General features: G+C 33.8%; 3 protein-coding genes across 4 annotated transcripts in view; all 3 read right to left on the bottom strand.

Moving 5' to 3' along the window:
- LOC110025643 (protein ROOT PRIMORDIUM DEFECTIVE 1) overlaps window positions 1-4,924 on the bottom strand; it is a 24,735-nt gene extending 19,811 nt beyond the window's left edge. The window contains exon 1 of the mRNA XM_020726228.1: window positions 3,008-4,924. Coding sequence (XP_020581887.1) covers window positions 3,109-4,701 — 1,593 coding nt within the window. The 5' untranslated portion in view covers window positions 4,702-4,924 and the 3' untranslated portion in view covers window positions 3,008-3,108. The remainder of the gene's footprint in view (window positions 1-3,007) is intronic.
- Window positions 4,925-7,149: 2,225 nt separating this feature from the next.
- LOC110025637 lies at window positions 7,150-13,833 on the bottom strand. Of its 2 annotated transcripts, none has more exons than XM_020726217.1 (2): window positions 13,444-13,833; window positions 7,150-7,256 (listed from the first exon to the last, which is right to left on the bottom strand). In XM_020726217.1, the coding sequence occupies exons 1-2, from the start codon at window positions 13,815-13,817 to the stop codon at window positions 7,151-7,153; spliced, it is 480 nt and encodes a 159-aa protein (XP_020581876.1). In that variant the 5' UTR covers window positions 13,818-13,833; the 3' UTR covers window position 7,150. The 2 variants fall into 2 exon arrangements, with proteins under 2 accessions (XP_020581876.1, XP_020581877.1); XM_020726218.1 differs by lacking the exon at window positions 7,150-7,256 and adding an exon at window positions 13,049-13,354.
- Window positions 13,834-14,660: 827 nt separating this feature from the next.
- On the bottom strand, window positions 14,661-22,782 carry LOC110025657 (U-box domain-containing protein 52-like). The gene is made up of 8 exons (XM_020726245.1): window positions 22,563-22,782; window positions 22,371-22,477; window positions 21,763-21,884; window positions 21,379-21,579; window positions 17,279-17,600; window positions 16,479-16,586; window positions 15,780-16,208; window positions 14,661-15,464 (listed from the first exon to the last, which is right to left on the bottom strand). The coding sequence occupies exons 1-8, from the start codon at window positions 22,723-22,725 to the stop codon at window positions 14,661-14,663; spliced, it is 2,256 nt and encodes a 751-aa protein (XP_020581904.1). The 5' UTR covers window positions 22,726-22,782.
- Between the last annotated feature and the right edge of the window lie 1,072 nt (window positions 22,783-23,854).

Below are 23,854 nucleotides of genomic sequence, written 5' to 3'. Positions count from 1 at the left end.
GAGAGAGAGAGAGAGAGAGAGAGAGAGAGAGAGAGAGAGAGAGAGAGAGAGAGAGAGAGAGAGAGAGAGAGAGAGAGAGAGAGAGAGAGAGAGAGAGAGAGAGAGAGAGAGAGAGAGAGAGAGGAAGTGAAAGCCTCGGTTGGAGGTGGAAGTGGAGAGAAAGCTCGTAGCTTGAGAAGCGATGGAGAATGAAAGTACAGTCTGCCTGGGAAGAAGAGGCATGGGGAGTTTGAGGAGGCTTGTAAAGTTTGTGGGGAGAAGAGTTTCATGGCTGCTATGATGTGACGTAAGATGGATGCCTGAGAGGTGTTGGGAGTATGGGTTGCCTTAGTTTCCACTAGATCTATGGGGAAATACAGAAAAAGAGAAGACGATTCTAAGAGATCGCCGGTGATGAGTAGTAAAGGAAGTGAATCCGCTTTTGTGAAAGTTCCCGTTGTGTGTTCTTGACTATCAGTATCTTTGAGGACTTTCCTCTCGATGTTAGCTCGCTTCCTTGTTCACAACACGATCCACACTCAATACACCTTTTAGGAAGTTGGATCTGAATCTTAGCGACAAATCATGCTCAAGGAATAATGTATTGGATCGAAGAAAAGAGATTTGAGAAGAAGAATGGGCAAGGAAGAGAGAGAAGAGGAAGACTTCCCCTGACGGGAAAATGGGGTGTTCCCGGGCTCGTGGACCAATTTTATTTCATCAAAGATATGCGTTACAATTGTGATCCCCCTCCCCCAAAAGCGTCCCTTTTACATCATGAAACCCTCATATTTATAGAAGATATGAGAGTTCAAATGTAATATTTGGACATGCTTTGAAGAGAGAAGCAAAAGATATTTTAGTCCTTTTATTTCGACTGTTGGATTGTCTTGAGATCGATGCAACTGTCATGTCCATGTTTGCTGAAAAATTGAAGTGAGGTAGCCAAGAAAGTGAGCTTAGTCAGTCACTGAAGTAAGGTGAAAAAAGCTTAGTCTGTTGATTGAAGTGATGTGGCCAACTACTGGATTGCCTCGAGATCCGTGCAGACCATTTTAAGATATACATTATTGCATGTTTATTTTTTATTTTTTCGAGGTCAGTGACGAGACATTAGGGTTTAGGGTTTTTTTAGGGTTTAGGATTTAGGGTTTAGGGTTTTTTAGGGTTTAAGATTTAGGGTTTAGGGTTTTTTTAGGGTTTAGGGTTTAGGGGGGTTCTTTTGGATTATCTATTTGTCGATATTGATTATTGTCACATGTGAAATCCCAATGAAAGCAACCAAGTTTCTCTCATATTTTCAGTCTTGTGGTTTTTTTATGCTCTTTTCGATGGTTTTTTGTTTGGTGATATGCATATGTGACACATACGAGTTCGGTATTACGTGTTTTGAAGGCAACCAAAAATCCTTTATTTTTAATGTATGTTGTCTTTTGGAAGTGACAGATTCATTGGTTTATGTTATATTATCAGAGACCTAAGGGTTTAGTAAAACTAGCATCATTACTTATAATTTTTTTTTCACTAATATTGCATCTAAGGATTTGTGATTTATTGTGTTCAACCTTCAAAAAAGAAGAGTTCGCGGACTTCTGGGACCTCCAAAGGATTGAACTATTATTGTGGATTACCATGCTCCTTACTTCGCGACAACCACATAGCTATAAGAGATAGTTTTACAGGTGTCCGATGATAAGACGAGAAAACTGAGACTTCTTTAGACGGGCATATGGGTTGGAGGAATTGACAGCTGATAGTGATTGTGCGTGGCGTGTTTCCCTGAACTATGGTTTATGTTGTGAGATACACCAGCTACATTCTAAAAATACTATTATCCTCATATTAATTATTATTTTAATAGTCTTTTTTTAATTTTTGATAGTCGTGCTACTCACTATTTAGTGATTTGTCTATTTTTATTTTGTAACGTTCGAACTAGATATTTGTTTTCAAGTATATGATGAGCTAATATGAATAGTTCTATTGTAAACACTATTATAATACAGAGACAGAATGATCATTTGTCCAGAAACAACTGCAACACAACTGTTTTTAAACTACCAAAAACAAATAGACAATAAACTTATCTGCAGCAGCTTCCTACCACAGTTGTTGCGCGATAGCTTATTAATAAGTTGCAACCGCCCAAACAGACTTCTAAACACGCAGTAGCTTACAGATTTAGAATTGCACTTTTGCTTGGTACGTACATACATACATACATATATGGAATAATGGTTTTTTTCCTCCTCCCAAAAGGACAATGATTATTCTACACTTAAGTTTATATTTGCACTCAAATTGAATATCATGCATTGATTGTGATTTATAACATAAAAATTACATGTAGATCGAGTTTCATCAATTTTCATAATAATTAAATCATTCATACAAAAAGTAAAAAAAAAATATAAATGATCAAATGGTAAATAGAAACTTATTCAAATGCTTAATTTTACTCATGCATTTCACTACTAAAAATGATTCACTAAATACAATATATCATCAACAGCTCATTTTGTCTCATTATAAACCACTTGAAAGTCTCTATACTACAAAAGCACAACTAACTTATCATACAATTGAAACCGCCTAATGTACTAATTTTGATGATGCATTCATTCGAGGACCAAACAATCTTAAATATTTGAGCTCATGCATTTCATGAGTTTTAATGATTTTAAAAAGAAAAGGACAATTTTAGTCTTGCACTTGAAACTCGTAACGCCAAACTCTACACGGGCAAACAAGAGTAACTATCCACAAGATAATTTCAGTTTAAGAAAAGTAACATGTATGATAAATCACTACTCATCAACCATTAGACTAAAATGAGCTCAACCTTCATGAACCAACGACATGTGAAACAAGAAGACATTGTCAAGCCTTTCTCAATTGTAGTTCAAAACAATTGCATGTTACTATAAGCTAAGAGATGCATCATAACTAAGTTTTAAGATAATGAAATTTATAAATGAGTGCGAGTGACTCAACAACAAAAATCAATAAGACTAAAGGTGATACTTACATATGCCGATGGATGATTAAACAAAAAGATTGCACCTTCCCTTTCCTTCCTCTCTCATAGGTCGTCCTTCATGCAAACAAAAAATCTATTTTAAACAACCATTACCAACGTTCTCTAGGACTGCCATCCGGAAATGCAGGAACAAATTCTTTGTCTCCAGATTTTTTAGGAGCATCATCAGCTTCCACTTCCTTTTCTTTAAAATTTAAGTTATCAATATCATCAAAATCCGGAGGGTTTTCATCTTCTTCATCACTCCAATCATCTTCATCAAACTCATCTCCTGACTCATCAGCCTCTGCTAAGATGTCATCCACATCAGACCATCCTTTAGAATCAACTTCATCATCGTCGTCTTCCTCCAATGCTGCGTTATTGTCTGTCTCGACAATCGCCATTCTTGGGGTTCTCGAGAATCTTGGGACGGCAACAAGAGCACGCATCTTCTCTTTCAACAGCAATAACCTATGTTTTTCAACCAATTGCGAGCCACGATAGGCTTCACGAAGAAACACGGAATCCCTGTCCCCCTTCAAGGACACGTAAAACATATCCGGATGCCGGATCAACATTCCCCTCAACTGTTGGGAGAAATTGAATTCTTCCCTAAAGTGGGTCAAATGATCCACTAATGTCCTCTTCTCAAGCGTGAGACTTAGTATTTCATGAACCACACCACATGCATGTTTTTCTTTCTCAGGGGTGCCAGACCTCAAGTGTGAGAAGTCTGAGTAAGGAGATATATAAGGCATTTCCCTGAAATGAGAAATTCTCTTTGCCTCACCCCTAGAAAGATTTAAGCCTCTAGGAAGTTTCACCATTCTAAACTTGGGAGTTCTCTCTATAATCAAGTTTCTCTCTTCCACCTCCCTAATCCTCCTCTCTTCTTCGACCAGCTCAGCGGCTGAGACGGCCAGAGCTGGATCCCAGTGAGTCAACTCGAGAGCTGGACCACGATCGGTTGCCACGAGCTTAAAATACTGAGGGTACCTCCGACAAACTGTCTCCTTGAACTCTGGTGGAAGACCAAGATCATTCTTCAAATGTGTGATCTTCTCCAAGAGAATCCTCTTGTCCAAAGACATCATTAGCAATTTTCTGAGCTTCACAATACCAGACTGTTCCATCTCATTCCTGACTCTCAGCTCCTCCAAATAAACCCGTTCAGCTTCAGGTGTCATCCTGAACCTGAGAGAGTAAACTCCTTCCTCAACAATCTCAAAAACAGCCGGAAATCTCTTCAAAAGAGCAATGAATCTGCGCTTTCTGGTCAGACCAAGATCTCTTCTGAACTTACCCAGATGCTTAAGACTCATTATTCGATCAGGCTGGTTCACGAGGATGTTCCTGATCTTGAGCACCAGCTTCAGCTTCTTGTCACGCTGGATAACGTTATCGAAGGGAATCTCTTTTCTCCATTTAACAGCCGCTTCTATCGGACAAAAAGGCCGTCGCCTATCCGCCTGAAATGGAAGCGTCTTCTTCCCCAAGATGAGCTTTTGACCAAGGAATGAGGTGTCAGGTGACGACAGAGTGGGAAAGGAGAGACGGCTGTTGACGGAGGTGAAGGCCTTACTAGGAGAAGAGAACGAACAAGACAGAAAAGGGGGTGAAGGAGCAGTAAGACTTGCTCCTTGTGATGAAAGAAGTAGTTTTTGGTCCATGAGATTAGGGCTTGATAGGATAAGGTTCATATAACAGTGACTGAACCGTCAACTAATTACAGAAGCTCACACAAAACCCTAATAAGAAGAAGAAGCAGCAGCCGCCTTCTAAGTCGTGCTTTCTCGCCGGAATATAGAGGTCAGTTTTTTTACCGACGAAGCCACTTCCGATTGCCGATCTTATGCGGAAAACCCCAATCCGATGATACTTCGATCCGAATCCCTTCTGTACTGTACCAGTAGAGACCAAATGCTCGCAAATTAGAGAACTATAAAAATATTTAATTTAATTTCATTTTTGAGATAATTGGGTATGCATTTACATGTGATCAAATCACTAAAAATTTGTTAAAAATTAAAAATATGAGTTATCATGCTGTTTAATAATTGCGTGAAAATTTAAAAAATATATGAAAGATGAGGCTAGTTTTGTAAATAACAATATTTCTTGTGCTCTTTATGTAATTACCCCCACTAGGAAAAAAATAATATGACTTTTTAAACAATCGAATTATATGTAATTACCCCCACTAGGAAAAAAATAATATGATTTTTTAAACAATCGAATTAATCCATTTACTTGTACCACCAATAATTCATTGATAATTTATTAAAAATTGAAAAAATATTAGTATTTTTAACTCCATTTAGGAGGCATTTATGATGTAATAATAATGTGTTAAGCGAATTTATAAGGATAGATATGATAACAAATTAATATAATTTAGAATTATAATTGCTTGTTCAAAATTATAAAGTTCGACAAATTGAAGTTGCATTTTATATATTAAAATTAAAATATTTATATTAAAATTATGATTGCTGTAAGATTTTTATTAGTGAGTAAAGATAAACTCTTTTCAATTTAATTCTTTATATGATTAAAAAAATAAATAAATAAAAGTGCAGATTAATTTAAGCTGCTTTAGTTTGATATAATATGATTAAAAAAATAAATAAATAAAAGTGCAGATTCTGTATATTATATCAAACCAATTAAATTCTAGTTTAAGCTGCTTTAGTTTGATATAGAATAAAAATATATATTTAAATTCAACTCGAACCAATCAATTTTAATTGTCTTAGCCATTCATTTATGATTTGAACTTAATGCAAACACAAAGAGAGAGATTGTTCGGTTCCCCCATTAGTGTTGTAAGGTAAAATCAAATGCTGGGATTTTCAATATCCTAGCACTTGGTTGAATGAAAATAGAATGCAATGTCAAAGCTAGATGGACCATGCGGTTCAAACCGGGTGTATTCTAAATAGTTAGATTTGGGTGATTTTTAAATACATTATTGTTGTCATCATTGCTCACTGACCGTCGACCTACCGCCAATGACAGCTTGCTAACCACTACAGCCGGCAGCCGACCACCTATAGTAGGCGCCATGAGTCGTAACCACTGATCAGTGCCACATCTATTGTTATGCATATTTTACATTGACTTCATTTTTCTTCAAATAAAACATAAGAATAGAAATTTATACATCTACCTTACACCAAACCAAACAACTGCAAAATATTTCAAATACACTATACTTCTTTTGCACTGCATTCTTTTTCAAACAAAACAAATAGACAAGAAAAAACAATGAATATATGAAAGAAAATCGGCATGCAAAAAACAAGTAAAACATAGATTCACTTGCCACTGTGGATTTCAATATTGATTGTGAAGAATTCCACCTCTCATATAGAGCATTTTCTTTATAGGATGATAATTAAATCCCATAAATTATCATCCCCTTCATTGCATACACAAAACTCCAGTTGAAATACATTTATAACTTGTTATTCAGATAACATTCTGTACCAAATTCAAGAATGATCCCTAAAAACTAGATTTAGAAACATAGAAATCACTGAGAGAACTGAGAGAACAGAGAACAAAGACATTTGGGATCAAAATTTATAATAAAAGGATTCATGAATGTAAACAAACCGAGCATCATCAAAATACATCATAAAATGTTGTGATCCAACAAGAAAATAGAGAATGTTCTGTTGAAATGAATTATCTAAAATGAACTATAAATGCAGAAAATCATATCCTGAATCGTGATTCATCATCCCCCTAGTAAGCTCCAATTCTGAAATCATATACAATGTGTTGATCACAGCAGTTTGAAGCTACCTTTCTTTCTACTAAATTTGTGTAGAAAATAAAATACAGTTAAAATGTGAACAGAAAAATAACTGAAGGGAAGTTTACATACACACCACATAATTCTTACGAATTTACATATCTAACACCTACAGTTTGAAATTTACATCTATAACACCTTGGTATTAAAAGTCTATGCAACAAAAAGTGTTATCATTTTTAAAAAGTTAGTGCTAGTGGTATTTTTGATGTGATGACAGAGACTTCGGTGTTATGTATGTATATATGAAAGTTTAGGCGTCAGACATGTAAATATATAAGAATTGTGTGGTATGCATGTAAATTCCCTTAAACTGAAATATACCTACTCTATGGCCCGCCAAGAATAGCATTCTCAATGTCTTCTCTGCTCAAAGCATAACTGAATCTTCTCTCTACATCTTTTTCAAGGTTACCAGGTCCAGTTTTCAAGTACCTTAAGTTCAACACGCGAAGCCAAATCAAAGAAAACAACATCAAGAGTCGATGATTATTAATCAGCAAAAAAGCTCGGATCCAACAGAATTCAAATATATACAGCAAAAAAGGGAAAAAAAACGTATTTAGTTTCAGAAGAATAAAAAAACTGAATTCATATATATTATAAGAGTTTTTTCATAAAAAAGTTGCAGATTTTATGTTATTAGTTTCTAAAAGATAATAAGCAGGGAGCAAGGAGGGCTAGATTAATCAGCCCGGAGACTTTAAGTTTAAACAACTCGTACTTTCAAATACTTTGGCAACAAAAAATTGAAAACAAACCTAAAAATAATGTTTGTTTATTCATTTTTTTCTTTTTTTGTTTTAATTTTGTTTTTAAAACACATATGACTTATTTTTAAAATATCAAAAACACATAAATTGTGTTTTTGTTTTTTAAAAACATGTTATTCGGAACATGACCTGTGCGAGGCTCCATCAGCCTTCGCCAGCCACAGGTGCCACCCACTGCCCTCCATCACCGCCGCCCGCCGCCGCTCACCCACATGTAATTCTTCGCGTTAGGTAGAGCAAGGAAGACGTCGTATACGCCATGGGAGACAAAGCTTAATATTGAAGCGCACATGGACCCAACAATTTTATAAAAAATATAGTTTATTTCTTTAAAAAAATAAAAAATATTCAACCAAAAATGTTTTATATATTTTTTTTATTTTTAAAAACATATACATTTTCTAAAAACAGAAAACATAAAACAAAATAAAAATAAAATAGATTAAAAACAAAATAGAAGGTGATCCCAAACATGCCTTTTGCAAATGAGTAAAGTGCCAAAATAGTCCCCTGGCTATAGTTCCAGAATCTATAAAAGTGTCAAATTAGTTCTCAAGCTCTTTTTAATATTAGCTAAAATAGTCCCTATGGAAGACTATTTAGCCCCGTTAAAAAAGACTAGAGACTAAATTGACACTTTTATAAACTCCTGGAGTAAAATGAATCAAAAGACTAAGTCGGGAGATCATTTTGAGACTCTCCTTTGCAAATCGAATTCTTTTCAGGATTAAGTTAGACACTAACTTGATTTCAAACTGGACAAAACTTTCACAAAACTCCCTAAAATATGATGATTCTTTTTAGAACTAAAAAACGAGTCAAAATAAAATCACTAATTTAGCGAAGTATTATTTCATTTACAAACAAACCAAATGAAACTTTAATGCATGTGCAGTGTAATGTCCACATGTATCACTAGAACCAGAACCAACACTTTCAAAGTCTACTGAATACATAGCACAGTGTTGTCGCTTCTCATGAATAGTAAGAATTCATACTGATATTGGATCTTAGTTTTGCTATAGACATAGCTATCAATAGTAACATGGAGTGCGAACTGCTTTTATCGGGGAAGAATATAGGAAAACTCTAGTAGTGGAAAAAATCATGACCTAGCTAAATTGCAAGTATCCATTAGCGGTTTAATTTTAGGGAAATTTATAGACACACCACAATTTTTTTGTACTTATATATCTAACACCAAAACTTTCACATTTACATTTAAAAAACTTTGGTGTCATAAACATATGCATAAAAAGGTGCATTTTACTTGAAAAGTTAAATAGTAGAGGTATTTTTTATCTGATGTTAAAGATTTGGATGCTATGCATGTAAATATAGAACTTTAATATGCAAATACATACGAATTGCATGATATATATTTAAATGCGCCTTAAATTTATAAAAAAAAAAATTCCACCTACAAACAATTGCAAGAACTTTCATACAACATGCCACTTAAGCAAAATAAATGGATGGAGATGCCAAGAACATTCTTGTTGGATACAACACGCATCATAAGGAAATGTAGAACAGATGAGCAACGACAAAACCAAGTGTTCCGAAACAAATATATGATGGCAAAGCTCAAAGTACATGTGACAGCTGAATGAGTTGCTTGGCGTAATCTTTGATATTATGCCATCTTCACTAATGTATGTAAAAAGCTACATATCTGTCTCCAATCAATGCAACGAGTGGGATGTTTGTCTGCAACACAATCAACGAGCTGCTTGTTTGGCATCAAATAATACAACGAGCGAGACACCCATGTAGTAATTGGCATACGTGAAGGGATAAATAAAACACTCAGAGATAGACTAACTAAATACGCAAACTTCTCTCCTTTACCTGCTCAATTTATTGCTTTTACATTTGTATCTATTTTTGCTATTGATATTTGTAAACTTCGTGGCATTCCTCATTCCCTTCTATGGTTATATCTGATGGGGATAACATTTTATGAGTCATTTTGTGTGTAAATTTACAATTTAGCACAGCCAATCATTCTAAAACTAATGGTCAAACAGAGATTATGAAATTGGCTGTAGAATAATATCTTCGATGCTATACCATGGCTGCACCATTTACTTGGTTACAACTTTTACCTCGGGTAAAATTATAGCAAAATACCTCTTATCACACTTCTACCAACTTCACTCTATTTCATCTTGTTTGTGGCAAACTATCTCCAAATACTTTTCCTAACATTTAAAAGTTCTCATCAGAGGAATCGGTCAACAAGTTTCTCATTAATAAGGATTCCATCATACAACTTAAACAAAATTTGGCTATTACACAAAATTTGATGAAGTGATAAGCAAGTAAGTATCGTTGGTACCCTCAATTCCAATCAGCTGAAAAGGGTTTGATTAAATTGCAACCTTACAAAACATACTTCAAACAACAAATTAAATTTTCTAAACTTCTCTTCACTTTCATGGTCCATATGAGATTTTGGAATGCATTAGGGTCATCGTCTATCACCATTACCATCCACCAGATTCACAAACTCATCCAGTCTTCCATGTTGTATTTGCTCTTCCAAATAGGGCTCGCCCAATCTCGAACACTCCAAGGTGGTCACCATGGAAACCCTCCTAAAATTGGTTTTAGCCCCCTCCTAAACAGCTAATTTTTGTGACACAAACATGCTTCATATAATAGGAAATCTTTGTTAGCAAGCACAAAAAAAAACATCTTGACCTAGGGTGCATTTTGCTTCCCACTGGGGGGAAGAATAAGTCCAGATTTGAGAAAAAAAATCCATAAACCACGAACACTCCAAAAACATCGTTCTAGACAATCCTCATGGAACTACGAGCAAAGTCAATCTAAAAAATCACCTTGCTTCTTAGGAGAAAAATTTGTGTACGTCAAAAGGTTACAGAAGCGTGAAACATACTAGAAAGTACATTTAAGTTACAAGTAGGTTACAGGGAGGTTACATGGGATATAACACTGATATAACCCCTTAATACTCTCCCTGTAACCTACTGACGTACACAGCTCTGCGTACGTCTTACGAGACGTACGCAAATTTTTCTCGCTTCTTAGGGGTTCATCTCTGTTTGTCAAATTTTGGCCTACTAAGATTTTTATTTCTACGTAACGTGAATCTGTGAGTCCATGAAGATTAAAAATGGTAAGAGGGTAAAATGAAGGTATTTGAATTAGAGCACTCGAAATTATAAATAAGTCTAAAGAAATCAATGGCATGAAAATGCCTAATTGGTGTACACAACAATCTCTTAATTATGACTCATACACCATATGGGGGACAGATGCTGGAGCGGAACAAAGCGAGCAGCAAAGCGGAGCGAAAAAATCTATCCAATTGGGGGAGTTTCGTCACATGGGTTGGGGGTGCGGGGGCAACGCTCCACGGTACGGTACATGGGTAATTCTGTAATTACATATTGTACTCCAAGGTTATATATATGTCTGTTTGTAACCCTAGGGCTAATTTTGTATTTTGTACTCTTTTCTGAATTGAAGAAAAGCCGCCGCTTTGCTCCCGAGGACGTAGACATCTTTGTCGAACCTCATTAAATCTCTTTATTTTCTTCTGGATTTGTGTCGATTCCTGTTTTTCTTCGCCCTAATTTCTCAACACAATCAAATGATTTATGTTGCACCACTTAGCCTCAATGGTTGTGCCACATTAGTTATAAATGAAGTAAACCTGAGGCAAGGACATTTGAAATATTTTGGATGATGATCAACAAGCACTTTGGGGCTAGGTCTCCAACAAAATTTATCTAAAGTTGAATTGTTCAATCTAATATGAACCAAACTAAATAGTTCATGCGCTACATCATCTCTTTACACTTTGTTACCACAACCTTCCGCCTCTGGTAATAAAGGCTTCAACTACGTCCAGCTATGATGGAAAAGACAAGTGGAAATGGCAGCATGAGGTTGCAGAAGACTGCACCAAACTTAAGAAGAAAATGAGAAGGAATACTAATCTTCTTCCAATCCATAGAAGGAATGACCATCTACAATTTCCAGAAAACCAAATGCCACTCCAAGAAGGCATGTCATAATGGAGGTTATTTAATAACATCTTGTGCTTTCATTAGTGCTAAAACATTAAGATAGAATCATGTTATTTATTGGTCTCATGTTGAGCCATCCAAGGATATTTTTGCAACAAAATCAAAATGACGACTTCAACAATGTTCAAGCCCTTGAAATTTGTCATCCATATTCCATACTAAATCCATTAATTAAAAAAAAAAAACTCAGTAATCTATGTCAAGGAATGGTAAAGATCTTTACATTGTAACTAAAATTTGGTGCAGGATTTATACCAGCCAAACAAAGCAAGATTTATGGTTTAGTTTGATGGTATAAGAAAAAAAGTTCTGATTCATATCCAAGTTACATCTAAGAAATGAAGAAATAATAATTCTCCTACATAGAAACTCACCCATAAATCAAAGAGGTCCTCTTACATGACAGGTATCATCTTGGAGTTCCTTGGCTTCAAAAATAATTTCATAAATTTAATAGTAAATTCTAGAGGCATTGAATTCATAAACTTATTGGCATGATAGATAATAAATATAGCCAAGGAACTCCAAGATTATGAAATTACTATTAAATTTATGAATTATTACATGCCAATCAAAGGATATTTTTGAAACCTAAATCATTGGAAGTTTTATGCTGATGAGTTTATGATAAATCTTTTAAGCGAGATGTACCTTAGAGATTTAAGCAAGATGTACCTTAAATACAAAAATAGATTTATCATAAATACACCTCCTGCATCATACACAAAATTAGTTTATGTAACTTGGATATGAATCAGAACTAATCAGCATAAAACTTCTGATCCAAAGATTTAAATTGAGCAATTATGATACAGGAGGTGTATTAATGAGATTTATGAATTCAATTTTGTGTTTAAGGTACAAAATTAGTTTAAGGTACATCATTTTGATATAGCAAGATGTACCTATTGGCATGATAGACCAATTTTTAGGTTGCCTGGCTACAATTAAAATTTAGGTTTCAAAAATATCTTAAATCATTTGTACCTTAAACAAGATCCATTATTTAAGCAAGATGTACCTTAAATCATATCAAAAAAAATTTTGGGGACTTTAAAACCTATTATTTTGCTGAATCTTATTTCAACTTCATTATTAATTAAATCCATGATCCATTGATTCCCATCATACACAAAATTAAACAAATGTACTGAGTTTGACTCTCAAAATCTTAAAACCTAACACAAAATAATAAAATATTCTAAGGATTTAACAAATTTTAAGAGTTGTCATGTCAAATAGTTTTTATATTACAATCCTCTAAAGATTTATTAAATTTGGATTTATAGAATTTACTAAATTTTATTTGTAGCCAGGCAACCTAGAAATGAAGAAAATACCCAGTGAAGAGAAGAAATGTAAATGTTACTTCCCAAAAAATTTAAAACATCCGGATATTAATCGGGTGGAAAATGAGAAATACAAATGTAGTAAAATTTACGTGATTCAAGAAAATCATTAGGACAGATTCAGCTAAATCCCTGCTAGAACTTGGTTAAATCTTACAATCAAACCGCCTCCTAGTTCCTGGTCAAACAAGTGGGGCATTTAATATATGAAAAAGATAATGAACTTCTGATCTATAAATACACCTCCTGCATCCCCAAAAGGTAGACGCAACACTTCACGTATGATAAATTCGACCCAATTTTTTATTTTTATTCCGACAATGCATGCCTACATTGTTGTTGACCTAGAGCTGCAAAAAATGAATAATGAGAAGTGCAGATAAACTTCTTCTTTCAATCAAAAAGTAGCTGAAAAGAAGAAATGAAGCTCAAATCAGACCTAATGTAGAGATCCGTTACGTCAAGCGAGAGCTGTGCGTGCCAATCAGGCCTCTCGATGAACCACGTAGCACGGTCAGTTGTGCTCTGATTAAAACCTAACTTCTTAAGCCAGGCCTCGATGCAGGGGAGGCTGTGTGAGTAAAGCGGCTTCTTCTTATCCGGGAGCTTTTTCAGCCACTCCTGCTCGGCGGCGGAGAGCTCAGCCGACAACGGCTTCGAAGAGAATATAGTTCCACTCATCTTCCACCGCCGCCGGTAGGAAGCTAGGGATCGGGATTTCGACTGAAAGGAACCCAGGCCGGAAAGAGGTGCATCCGGCAAAAGAAGATTACGGAGGACGCCATTTGGACTACAAACTGGTATCGTGCCCATTCTGTTTAAGGAAGAAGAGGAAAGAAATGGATAGGATTTTGCTAATTATATTATAGTGAATCTTATTGGAGGTTATTTTGTTTATGATAATTTTATTTTATTCATTTTTATTTTTGCCCTTTATATTTATAATATTTATCTTTTTTTTTTTACTCATCAGCATATTATAATTAATATTTTTATTATAAATTATTGTTGAATTATTGAGGAGATGGTCTCTACAAACACTTTGTGTCAAATGAGCTTAAATTTATAACATAATGATGAATAGTTTATGCTACATTTTAATAGTTATTTTCAAGTATTAATAGTAATTTGTTTTTTCTTTTATTAGTTTTCGTATGACTTAGAAGGCTTTGTTATGCATTAGACTCTGTATTTTGTCGATATCATAAGTTTAATAACTTATTTTTCTTTATTTAATAGAGTGCTTCAAAGAGTTTTAATAGTTTATCTCTCACCTTATGAGATGATACAATACCACATGATTTTTATTTTTTTTATTTTTATTTTTAAAAAGGAATGGCTAAGGCTATCATATACGAGCCTCCAGTCCCCTTAATGTGTCTGACAATTCGAGTACCACCTCCTTATGGCCAAGTGTGTCTGAGGGGATTCGAAACCCCCGACCTGAGGGGTCATATATCGTGGATGCCAACCAACAAATCGGGATATGCGGTTCTACAATTCCACATGAATTAATCCTCATCAGTATCTTGCAAAGAAAGTTAATGCTAATAAGTTAAGAATATTATAAAAAGAGATACAAAAATAGATAAGAAAATACTAAAAATGTTATCCTCAAAATTGCATTGCACTCTCAGAACATTCATTCTCAAATAACTACTTTTCAATCAATGGTAAACCTAATTGACAATCAGATTTTGCTCTTTGATGAACTGTAATACTTCCACCATCAGTACTACTACTTTTGGTATTCATATTACTTCTAACTTGATATTCATGACCAAGATTCCTCAACCTATTAAGTTCTGGCAATATAACAGTTCCAAGATCAGGTCTATCCTTCTTCCTCAACTCAGAACATTTTAAGGCAAGCCTGGTGAACCTTATAACATCTTCCATTGGCCAATCAGTTATCGTTGGATCAAGCAAATCAGCCAAGGCTCCTCTTTCTAATGCTCTTTCTATAACATGTGTGAGCCCCATTGGACCTTTAGCCGTAATAATCTGAAGTAAGAGAACCCCGAGCGAGTAAATATCTGACTTAGTGCCAAGCATTCCTGTCTGCTGATATTCTGGATCAATGTAACAGAAGGTTCCAGCAGTTGATGTCATTCTATACTGAGTCACACTATCAGCTACTGAAGGAGGAACAAGCCTTGAAAGGCCTACATCACTGATCTTGCTAGTATAATTATGATCGAGGAGTATGTTAGCTGGTTTCAGGTCTCTATGAACCAGTGGCTCTGGCTTAGCTTGGTGGATGAAGAGCAAAGCAGTGGCTATCTCTGCTGCAATCTTGAATCTCACTGGCCAGGGAATGGAAGGGGTGTTTCCACGTTGAAATAGTCTATCTTCTAAGCTTCCATTGTCCATGAACTCATATACCAAGCATCCATACTCCGGGCAAGCACCTAGTAATAGGACCATGTTTGGATGTCTTATGCAACTCAATACTTCAACCTGCAGTGCCAAGATTAGAATTTTAGGAGAGGATTCAAAAAGTTATCCCTTGCCATAACTGTGCATGATGATATAACTCACTATTAATTTTTTAGATGTACAAATTTCATATCATATGTTGTTATTTATTAATTATCAGGCATGGTTTGAATCATTTGGTCATTATAGCCATACAATCCCCTTAGTGGTACTTTGGTTGCCAGACTTAACCAGGATTTAAACTAAATGTTGCAAAATAGTTTTTTAAGCCATATGAACCCTCACATTTTTCTAAATTTAAATTGACTAAATTGTAGTAGCCAGGTAATCTCCTACCTCTTGTTGGAATTGCTTCCTCCCTTGAGTTGCATTTGGTCTCAGCACTTTAATGGCAACTGGAGTATGATCCAATGAAGCTTTGTACACTGGTCCATATCCACCTTCCCCAATTTTAAGTGCTTCTGAAAAGTATTCAGTGGCAAGCTCAATCTCATCAATGTTGTACTTCCTGTAGCGTTGATCCTTATGAGCCAACGCATTTAGTGCTTTCATTTTCTCTTCAGTTTCACGCTTGGCCTTAAGCTCTGCATGTAACCTTTTTTGTGCCTCAATTTCTGCAATTCTTTGAGCTGCTTGAGCTGCTTCAATGGCCGCCTTACATTTAGCCTTCTCCCTTTCAGCGAGAGCTAATGCTGCTTCTTCTGCATGCTTTGCTTCTTCCACCTTTCTTGCTTCTTCCATCTTTTTGTCATGTAGCTCTTTTGCCTTGATAAAGAAAAAATATTAGATTTTTATCAGATTGATTCTCTCTATTGACTTCAATCAACAAAAAGTAAAAAGAGCAGAAAGAAATCAAGCTATAATTATATCTAGAGTAAAAAAAAAGATTGAACCCTTCTTTAATGAAGAAAAAAAATTATTGCAATCCCTTCTCTTACCATGAAAAGTATAAAGAAAATTAAATAAATAACCAAATTATGAATATTTTTGGCCATCTATAATGAGAATGTGTTAATTAAAATAGCTGTAGTGTACCATTTGTTTAGATGTGATAGCTTCCTTGCATGCTGTGCTATACATGTCCATGGTTTGCTTCAGCTCAAGCTTCAATCTTTTCATCTCAGCCTCTAGATCTCGTTTTGCCTGTACATAATGATAACTATGAGATTCTTCTCATCAGATTTTCTAAGAATATTGAGGCATTCGAGGCTACTCAAGGGTTATTTGGTTGAATGTTCTAAGAATATAGGAATCATATAGAAATATAAAGTAAACTATGCTTTTTAATAGTAAAGAAGTCGTTTCTTTGGATGAAACTTAAATGTAACCTTTTTTTTAATTTATTTACTCTGATACATTTAAAAAACTCTCTCTATTTATCTCTTGTTTGTAATCCTTCAAGGACCATGGTGAAATTGATGACAAAGAAGGTGATGTGTGCAAGAAAAGCAACATTGCTATGGGAAGCAATGCGAATGAGGGGAATGACACACACACACACACACACACACACACACACATATATAACACTTTTATTTCTAAATAACACCAATGATATATGGAAGAAAATGTGTATTTTAGTGCTGAAACTAAATGTTGGCAATATTTTTATTTCATTTTGATACTATGGTTTTATATAAACATATCTAAGGATTTAAGTCTTAGATTTGTAAATATACATGATTCAATGATATGCATGGAAATCCTTACTTCAAATTTATTTATTTATTAAAATATTAAAAAACAAATATAGATTAACAAAAAATAATAATTCTTCCAACTAAGCAACCTTTTTAAAATAAAATGAAAAAAGAAAAAAAAAAAACAAAACTTACAGTGGTTGTAGCTAAGGATATGTCAGTGATGCTATTCATAGTCATCTCAAAAGATTCATTAAAATTAGGGACCTTGAAGCCCAGATTTCCTTGAACATCAAAATTCTCTGATAAAGATTCCCTTGATGTTGAAGGTGAAGGCCATTGGGAATAATGAATATCAAGACTGTCATGCAAAGCATGACCTGGTGAAGCCTTTATTGGATTCAGAGCTCTTTCTTTTGTTGAAGGTCTTGTCAGCTCAATTTTCTCAAAAGAGCATCTCTCAGGAATGTGTGGTGGTGGGATCATTCCTCTCCAATTTCCTCTTACAAATGGTGTTCTGTTCTCAATGATTAGATATTGATGAATTAGTATAAATATGATGTAGGCATAGATTATTTAGTTTGTTACAAAAAAAGTCATAAATGAATTTGTTTTACAAAGATAAAAACTTTTATAAATAGAATGAATCACATAAAATTGGGACATAGATAAAATGTGGGATTGAGAAATATTCATCATAAGAGAAAAATATATTTATCATCAAGATTATTTGTTAGCACACCTCAAATTTCATTGAAATGATAGTTTTTTTAATCGTTGTCACTATTTTAGATCTTTTTTTATTCATATTAAGAGATTCAACTCAATTTATACACTAAAAAATTATCACTTTTGACTAAAATCAATTTTATACAAGCTTAAATCAAACTTTTCTTTAATTGTAGGTTGAGAGTGGTTCACTCTAATCTAGCTCAAAATTATGCATGTTTAAACTTAAAAAATGAAATTTTCATTTATTTATTTCCTTAAGTGTAGAATAATAAATAGATTGTAAATATATCAACAATAAAGATTTAACTATCTTTAATTTGGTTCAATGTCACTCATGCTTATACCTATTGTTTTATGTTTTTTAAAATATTTTTGAAAAGAAAATGTACTTTAAATAAACCTTACTCGTAAAACAATTAGAAATTTAGAAGTGAAAAAATTGTTCCTTATCTTTGTTTCTTCTCAATTAAGGAGAAACTACATATCAAAACAAGTAAAATTTTAATAAGATTTTGTGAGCGCGTTGTCACTTCCCAGAAGAACTCATTGGGGTGGTGGGCTGCCTAGGACTTAAATACTGTTTTTCAGCCCTACACCTAGTTGATGTGGGACTTTTTGTTCGTGATATTTTTCTCCACCCAATCACGTGACGTCCTCGTCACGGATCGGCTCCATCGAGGGTCCCATTGGACCATGGAGAGTCCACACACCTGGCAGACAGTAATATGCTCTGATACCACTTGTCACCTCCTAAAAGAGCTCTTTTAGGGTGGTGGGCAGCCCAAGACTTAAATATTATCCTAAAAGAGCTCTTTTAGGGTGGTGGGCAGCCCAAGACTTAAATATTATTTTTCGACCCTACACCTAGCCGATGTGGGATTTTTTGTCCATGACAGCGTGCACTTCTGTGTGTGTGTGTCTTTGTATGTGTGTGTGCATATATGATTTTCTTATACTTTTTCAATATAACAAGAATCTTAATTCAAACTTAATGAGAAAACTTTTATCGAGAAAATATTTTTTAAACAAATTTATTTGGATTCATGAGCGGCAAATCTATTATGGAAGTTATACATTTATTGAGATATTTTACGGAGAAACACAGAGAGAGTAAGAAAAATCTACATATGATTTTTATGGATTTAGAAAAGCTTATGATTAGAGTCCAAAAGTACTTTGAAGAGTTCTAAAAAACAAAGGTGTTGATAATGCTTATATTTAAGTCATTAAAGATGTGTCTATTACAATTGTTACTTTTGATTGAACAGAGAGAGAATCAACCAAGTAATCTTCTATTTTGGTTGGATTACATCAAGGATTAGCTTTAAGTTCATATCTTCTTGTTTTAGTTATGGGTGTTCTTATTAAACATTTACATGAGGATATACATCTGTGTATGTTTTTCGCTGATGATATCATTCTTGTGGATAAAACTAGAGAGGGTTCATAAAAAACTTGAAATATACATATGAAGGTCAACTTTAGAGTTTATAGTCTTTCGTTTTAATAGAGCTCTAAAACAGAATACATGTATTATTATTTTAGTAGTAATAGACATAGTGGCAGGTTGTAACTACGGGTGATGAATTATTATAAATGAGATGTAGGCATAAATTATTTAGTTTTTTCAGAAATTCATTAAGCAATTAATTTGTTTAACAAGGATAAAAACTTTTATAAATAGTATGAACCACATAAAATTGGGACTTAGATAAAATGTGGGATTGAGAAATATTCATTATAAAGAAAAATTATATTTATCATCAAGAGTATTTGTTAGCACACCTCAAATTTCATTGAAATGATAGTTTTTTTAATCATTTTCACTATTTTAGAACTTTTTTTCATATTAAGAGAGTAAACTCAATTTATACACTGAAAATTCAACTAATAAATGATCACTTTTGACTAAAATCAATTTTGTCCAACTTTAGCCTTATAATTTTCATCGGATGATCATAAATAAGATATTTTAAATTAGAAATAGAGAAAATATCATGTCTTAAACTTTTGATATAGACTATTGTTCAAAATATTGAAAAGTGTTGTCTTAAATTAAAATATTATTTGCTAAATTGATAAAAATGATATTATTATATTATTTAAATTATATTAAAATAATTAAAATATTTATTGCAACATTTAGTTAAATCTCCTATTCATCCATAGCTGAACCATTGAACCTTGAACGTATCTTTCTTCCAGTTTGATGTCTGGTCTAATTTTCACAACCTTCGTTACTGACATTAGAAGGCTTGGGTGGATGAAGAGACTAAATGCAAAATGAATATGTCCGTGAAAGAGTTGGAGTAGCTCCAGTGGCAGAAAATATTAGAAAGAGAAGTCATAGGTTGTTTAGTCATGTTAAACGTTGACCATCTAATGACCTAATTAGGAGAGTGGATGTTTTATATTTGACTTATGTTAAAAAATGTAGATGTAGCCCTAAAAAAACTTGGATATTTGACTTATGTTAAAAAATGTAGATGTAGCCCTAAGAAAACTATTGTATAAAATATAAACATAATTTATTAGAATTAAATAAAAATATGACACTCAATAGGGGACAATGGAGAAAAAGGATTCATTTAGTCGATCCCACTTAATGGGATAAGGGCTTGTTGTTTTTGTGTTTTAGTTTCCCAAACTTTAACTTGTGGCCTTTTTTTATTCTAAATGTCAAATTTTGGTTATTTATAGTAACTTCTACCAATAACAAATTGTAACACATTCTAATTGGGCATTTTTGATAAGTGTTATTAAAGCCATGACTTTTAGATCATGCATGATAGAAGAGAAAATACCACAATGAGGCTTTATTTCCAATCTTAGAGACTATAGTTATATCACAAATTGCTAACTTATCACACTTGAAATTATATATCTTTCATGAGTGATGAAAGTCAACTCTTACTTCATTCATGATAGAACATTAAATTATAGTGGAAGTCCGATTGGCCCAATGGCAAACAAAAAATTATCAAGTGTAGATTACATATGTCGTTGTACATGTACGTGAAAGATACAAACACACAAATGTGTGCTACTACTTGCTCTATACTTCACTTGATTGGACTACATGAGTATTGAGTACTCTAATCACCCGGGGGACATAGCAAATACATAACAGTATTTTTTTTTACAAGACAATAGTATGCCATTTAAACCACTAATATGTTATCATTTATTTGTGTCTTGCGTACCTAATAATTTCTCATAACTCTTGAGAGCTTTGGCTCCAATAATAAAAATGTAAATTTTTTTTAAAAAAATTTTTTATGAAAGTTTGAGCGAATGTAACCACAAATTCATACAAAAAGTGCTTATATTATATATACAAAAGAATCTTACTTTTGATCTCATGGTGGAGCCAAATATCCCAATCATTAAGCTAATGTGTGCTACCATGCATATATAGAAGTACAATTTCAATCACATTAACTAATTACTTTTAATAACCATGATTATACTCACTCAAATTAAAACTACTTGCATGCAACATTTAGAAGCATCCTCTACAAATTTACGTTAAGAAAATATATGCAGCCTCATAGAAAGCTTACTTGACAGAATCATCGGAGTCATTATAATTGCTTCCCGCTACAGTAACCAGTGGTGTTTGTCTCTGCGGTGTAGGATTAGTTGGTGCGTGGCTTTTTGCTGATCGAACTGTTACTTGTTTCCCTTTGGATATCACATACACTGTGCAGAAATCTGGAGCTGATTTGGCCACATTTGAAGGCACATCCGGATTTCTAAATTTTCTGCAATAAGAACTAATTTAATGATAGTTTTGAGTGAAAATTAAATAGTTATTATTATTATTTTGAGATTAAAGAGTGGGTTATTAAAACATTGTGATATAAATAAAATTATATTTTGAGCGAAAAAAGAATAATTTTTATTAATTTTCAGATGAGAAATTAAAGTGGATAATTAACTGAAACCTGGTGATAGCGTTCCTGGTGGAGGCACCGAGAACAACATTATGGATGTTGTTAGCAGCTATGTAGTCTACAATTGCTTTGGAGATGTCTGTGTCTTCTAACACCACCTCCTTCACCTGCACCTGCAAATTTTTTCATTATTTATAGCTTATTTTGCTGATTGCATGTAAATTATATCTAAGGGGGTATTTGGCTACACACAGGATTTAACTTAAATAGGATTGAGTAAATCCTGTAAATCCGGATTTATCCATTCAAAGGCATTAAATAAAGAAAAATATTTGGTTTTGCTAAGGTTAAATCGAGTTAAATCAATTTGAAGTGTTTGATGATGAGAGAAGCAACAATCCACAGATGTGTTTTCTTTCTCACTTGATTATATCCGATAAGTCCACTCAATAGTCGGATTTAATAAATTCAAATTTTATATAAGAAAGGGCGTGATTTAACATCTATTTTTAATATTTGACAGATTTACATTAAATCTTAACCTAAATCCCCAAGATGTTATCTTTAGCTGATCATCTAATTGTAGCAAATTTCTTCATTATTTTTTAATTATTTTTTAAAATGTATTGCCTTCTAAAAAGGCATAGGGACATATATACCCCTTTTTTGAAGCAGAAAGTGCTGTAAGGTTGGAAAAGCTGGCTCATCTCAGCCTCAAACTGCTCTCTAGCGCCCTCTTCAGTCGTCTCCGCCACAGCAAACCCATCTGTAAAAACCTCAGATAAGCTTCCAGCACTTAACTTCCTCCGAATCAAATTTCATGGGGATGATCAGATCATCTAGCTTCTTACAGTGGCTGTTAATGGAAGGCCGGCGAACATGGAGGAGGACGACCGTGTGATTGTTAACAAGGAGGTGGTCGACGGTCCACTTGACGGCTTGTTGGCTGCTTTTGTCTCTGTCGATCGCCACCACCGCCTGCGGTCTGCCTGAATCCAGCGCTGTTCCCACCATTGGCGTTCTGTTCCGACAGACTGGAGAGGGAGAAGATGGATGGTCTCAGGTTCCCCTCTGCGCTTCCTTCCTCTTTATTTAAACAGATGCTGTTCATTTGCTGTTGTAACGGCTAATTTTTTATATAAAATTAGAAGTTTAAAGTTTTTTAGGCGGTTTTTGACTTTGAATGACTGTTTGAGTTTCAGGGATTGAAAACTCTGATAACAATTCAAATTTGTTGGGTTCCAACGGCACAGGAAATGATGGGTTGACTTCTAATGATTATATTTATTTTGAGAATATTGTAATGTAAATTCATCATTTTGAATATTAATCCCGAAGTAAATCAAATCAAATTTATTAAAACAAAAAGAAACGGGATTTATACACAAATTATTCTTTTTTATTATAAAATTATATGCAAGCACGTTTTTTAAAAAGAACAATCATCTAAATTATTTATTTGTATATAACTAATATTTAATACAACTAAGTTAATGAGAAGTTAATGGAAGTAGAAAATACAAGCTGAGATTTCGATGTGATTTTTGCGGTTTTGGTGTATTCGTAGCTAGAAATAGTGATAGTTATTGTAATAGATAAAATTTAGTATTATATGGATAATTGCCTCCATACAAATTTTAGGACAGCGTCTAAATGTCAAAAATATTATATTAGAAGTGTTGTTGTAGAAATGTATTAGGACTTCAATGAAATTGCATTACGTCACACGACGGACCCATTAATATATATATATATATATATTGTTAAAAGAGCAGTTTGTGGCTCCTTGCGCGTTAATAATAAAAAAATGTACAAATTTAGGGGGGTGGGATAGTAGATCCCCATCTAAAACACAAAAAGAAACTCAAACCTAATGGTTCTCGTATCCACGTTACAACTTCACATAAAAAACAGGGAAATACATGCATAAAGATAAAAAAAAAAGTATACCAACATAAGAATTATACCCAAAATTACATGTAAAGCAAAAAGTGTGATCAGAAAGTGGAAAACTAAAGAAACAAAGTCCAAAAAGCTTTCAAGAAGTTCAACCAAAGTAGAGTGTGTAGCCATCCAAGCATTCCAAGAGCTTAACATCTGAAACCCAAGAATTGAGCATAACAGGTAGTGGGCATCCAGGCAG

The sequence above is a fragment of the Phalaenopsis equestris genome, unplaced genomic scaffold (assembly GCF_001263595.1).
Source record: "Phalaenopsis equestris unplaced genomic scaffold, ASM126359v1 Scaffold000320, whole genome shotgun sequence".
NCBI lineage: Eukaryota > Viridiplantae > Streptophyta > Magnoliopsida > Asparagales > Orchidaceae > Phalaenopsis > Phalaenopsis equestris.
The sequence above is the reverse complement of the archived record's forward strand: the minus strand, read 5'-3'. Positions and strand labels throughout refer to the sequence as shown.

Bases quoted from the DNA above. Each gene is read 5' to 3' on its own strand.
- LOC110025657 (XM_020726245.1), bottom strand. From the start codon at position 22,725: ATGGTGGGAACAGCGCTGGATTCAGGCAGACCGCAGGCGGTGGTGGCG. The intron at 22,478-22,562 runs GTAAGAAGCTAG...AGGTTTTTACAG, and splicing joins GCCTTCCATTAACAGCCACT to ATGGGTTTGCTGTGGCGGAG. The intron at 21,580-21,762 runs GTTTCAGTTAAT...TTCTTATTGCAG, and splicing joins ACCAGGAACGCTATCACCAG to AAAATTTAGAAATCCGGATG.
- LOC110025637 (XM_020726217.1), bottom strand. From the start codon at position 13,817: ATGGGCACGATACCAGTTTGTAGTCCAAATGGCGTCCTCCGTAATCTT. The intron at 7,257-13,443 runs GTCTGATTTGAG...GTTGAACTTAAG, and splicing joins GTAACGGATCTCTACATTAG to GTACTTGAAAACTGGACCTG.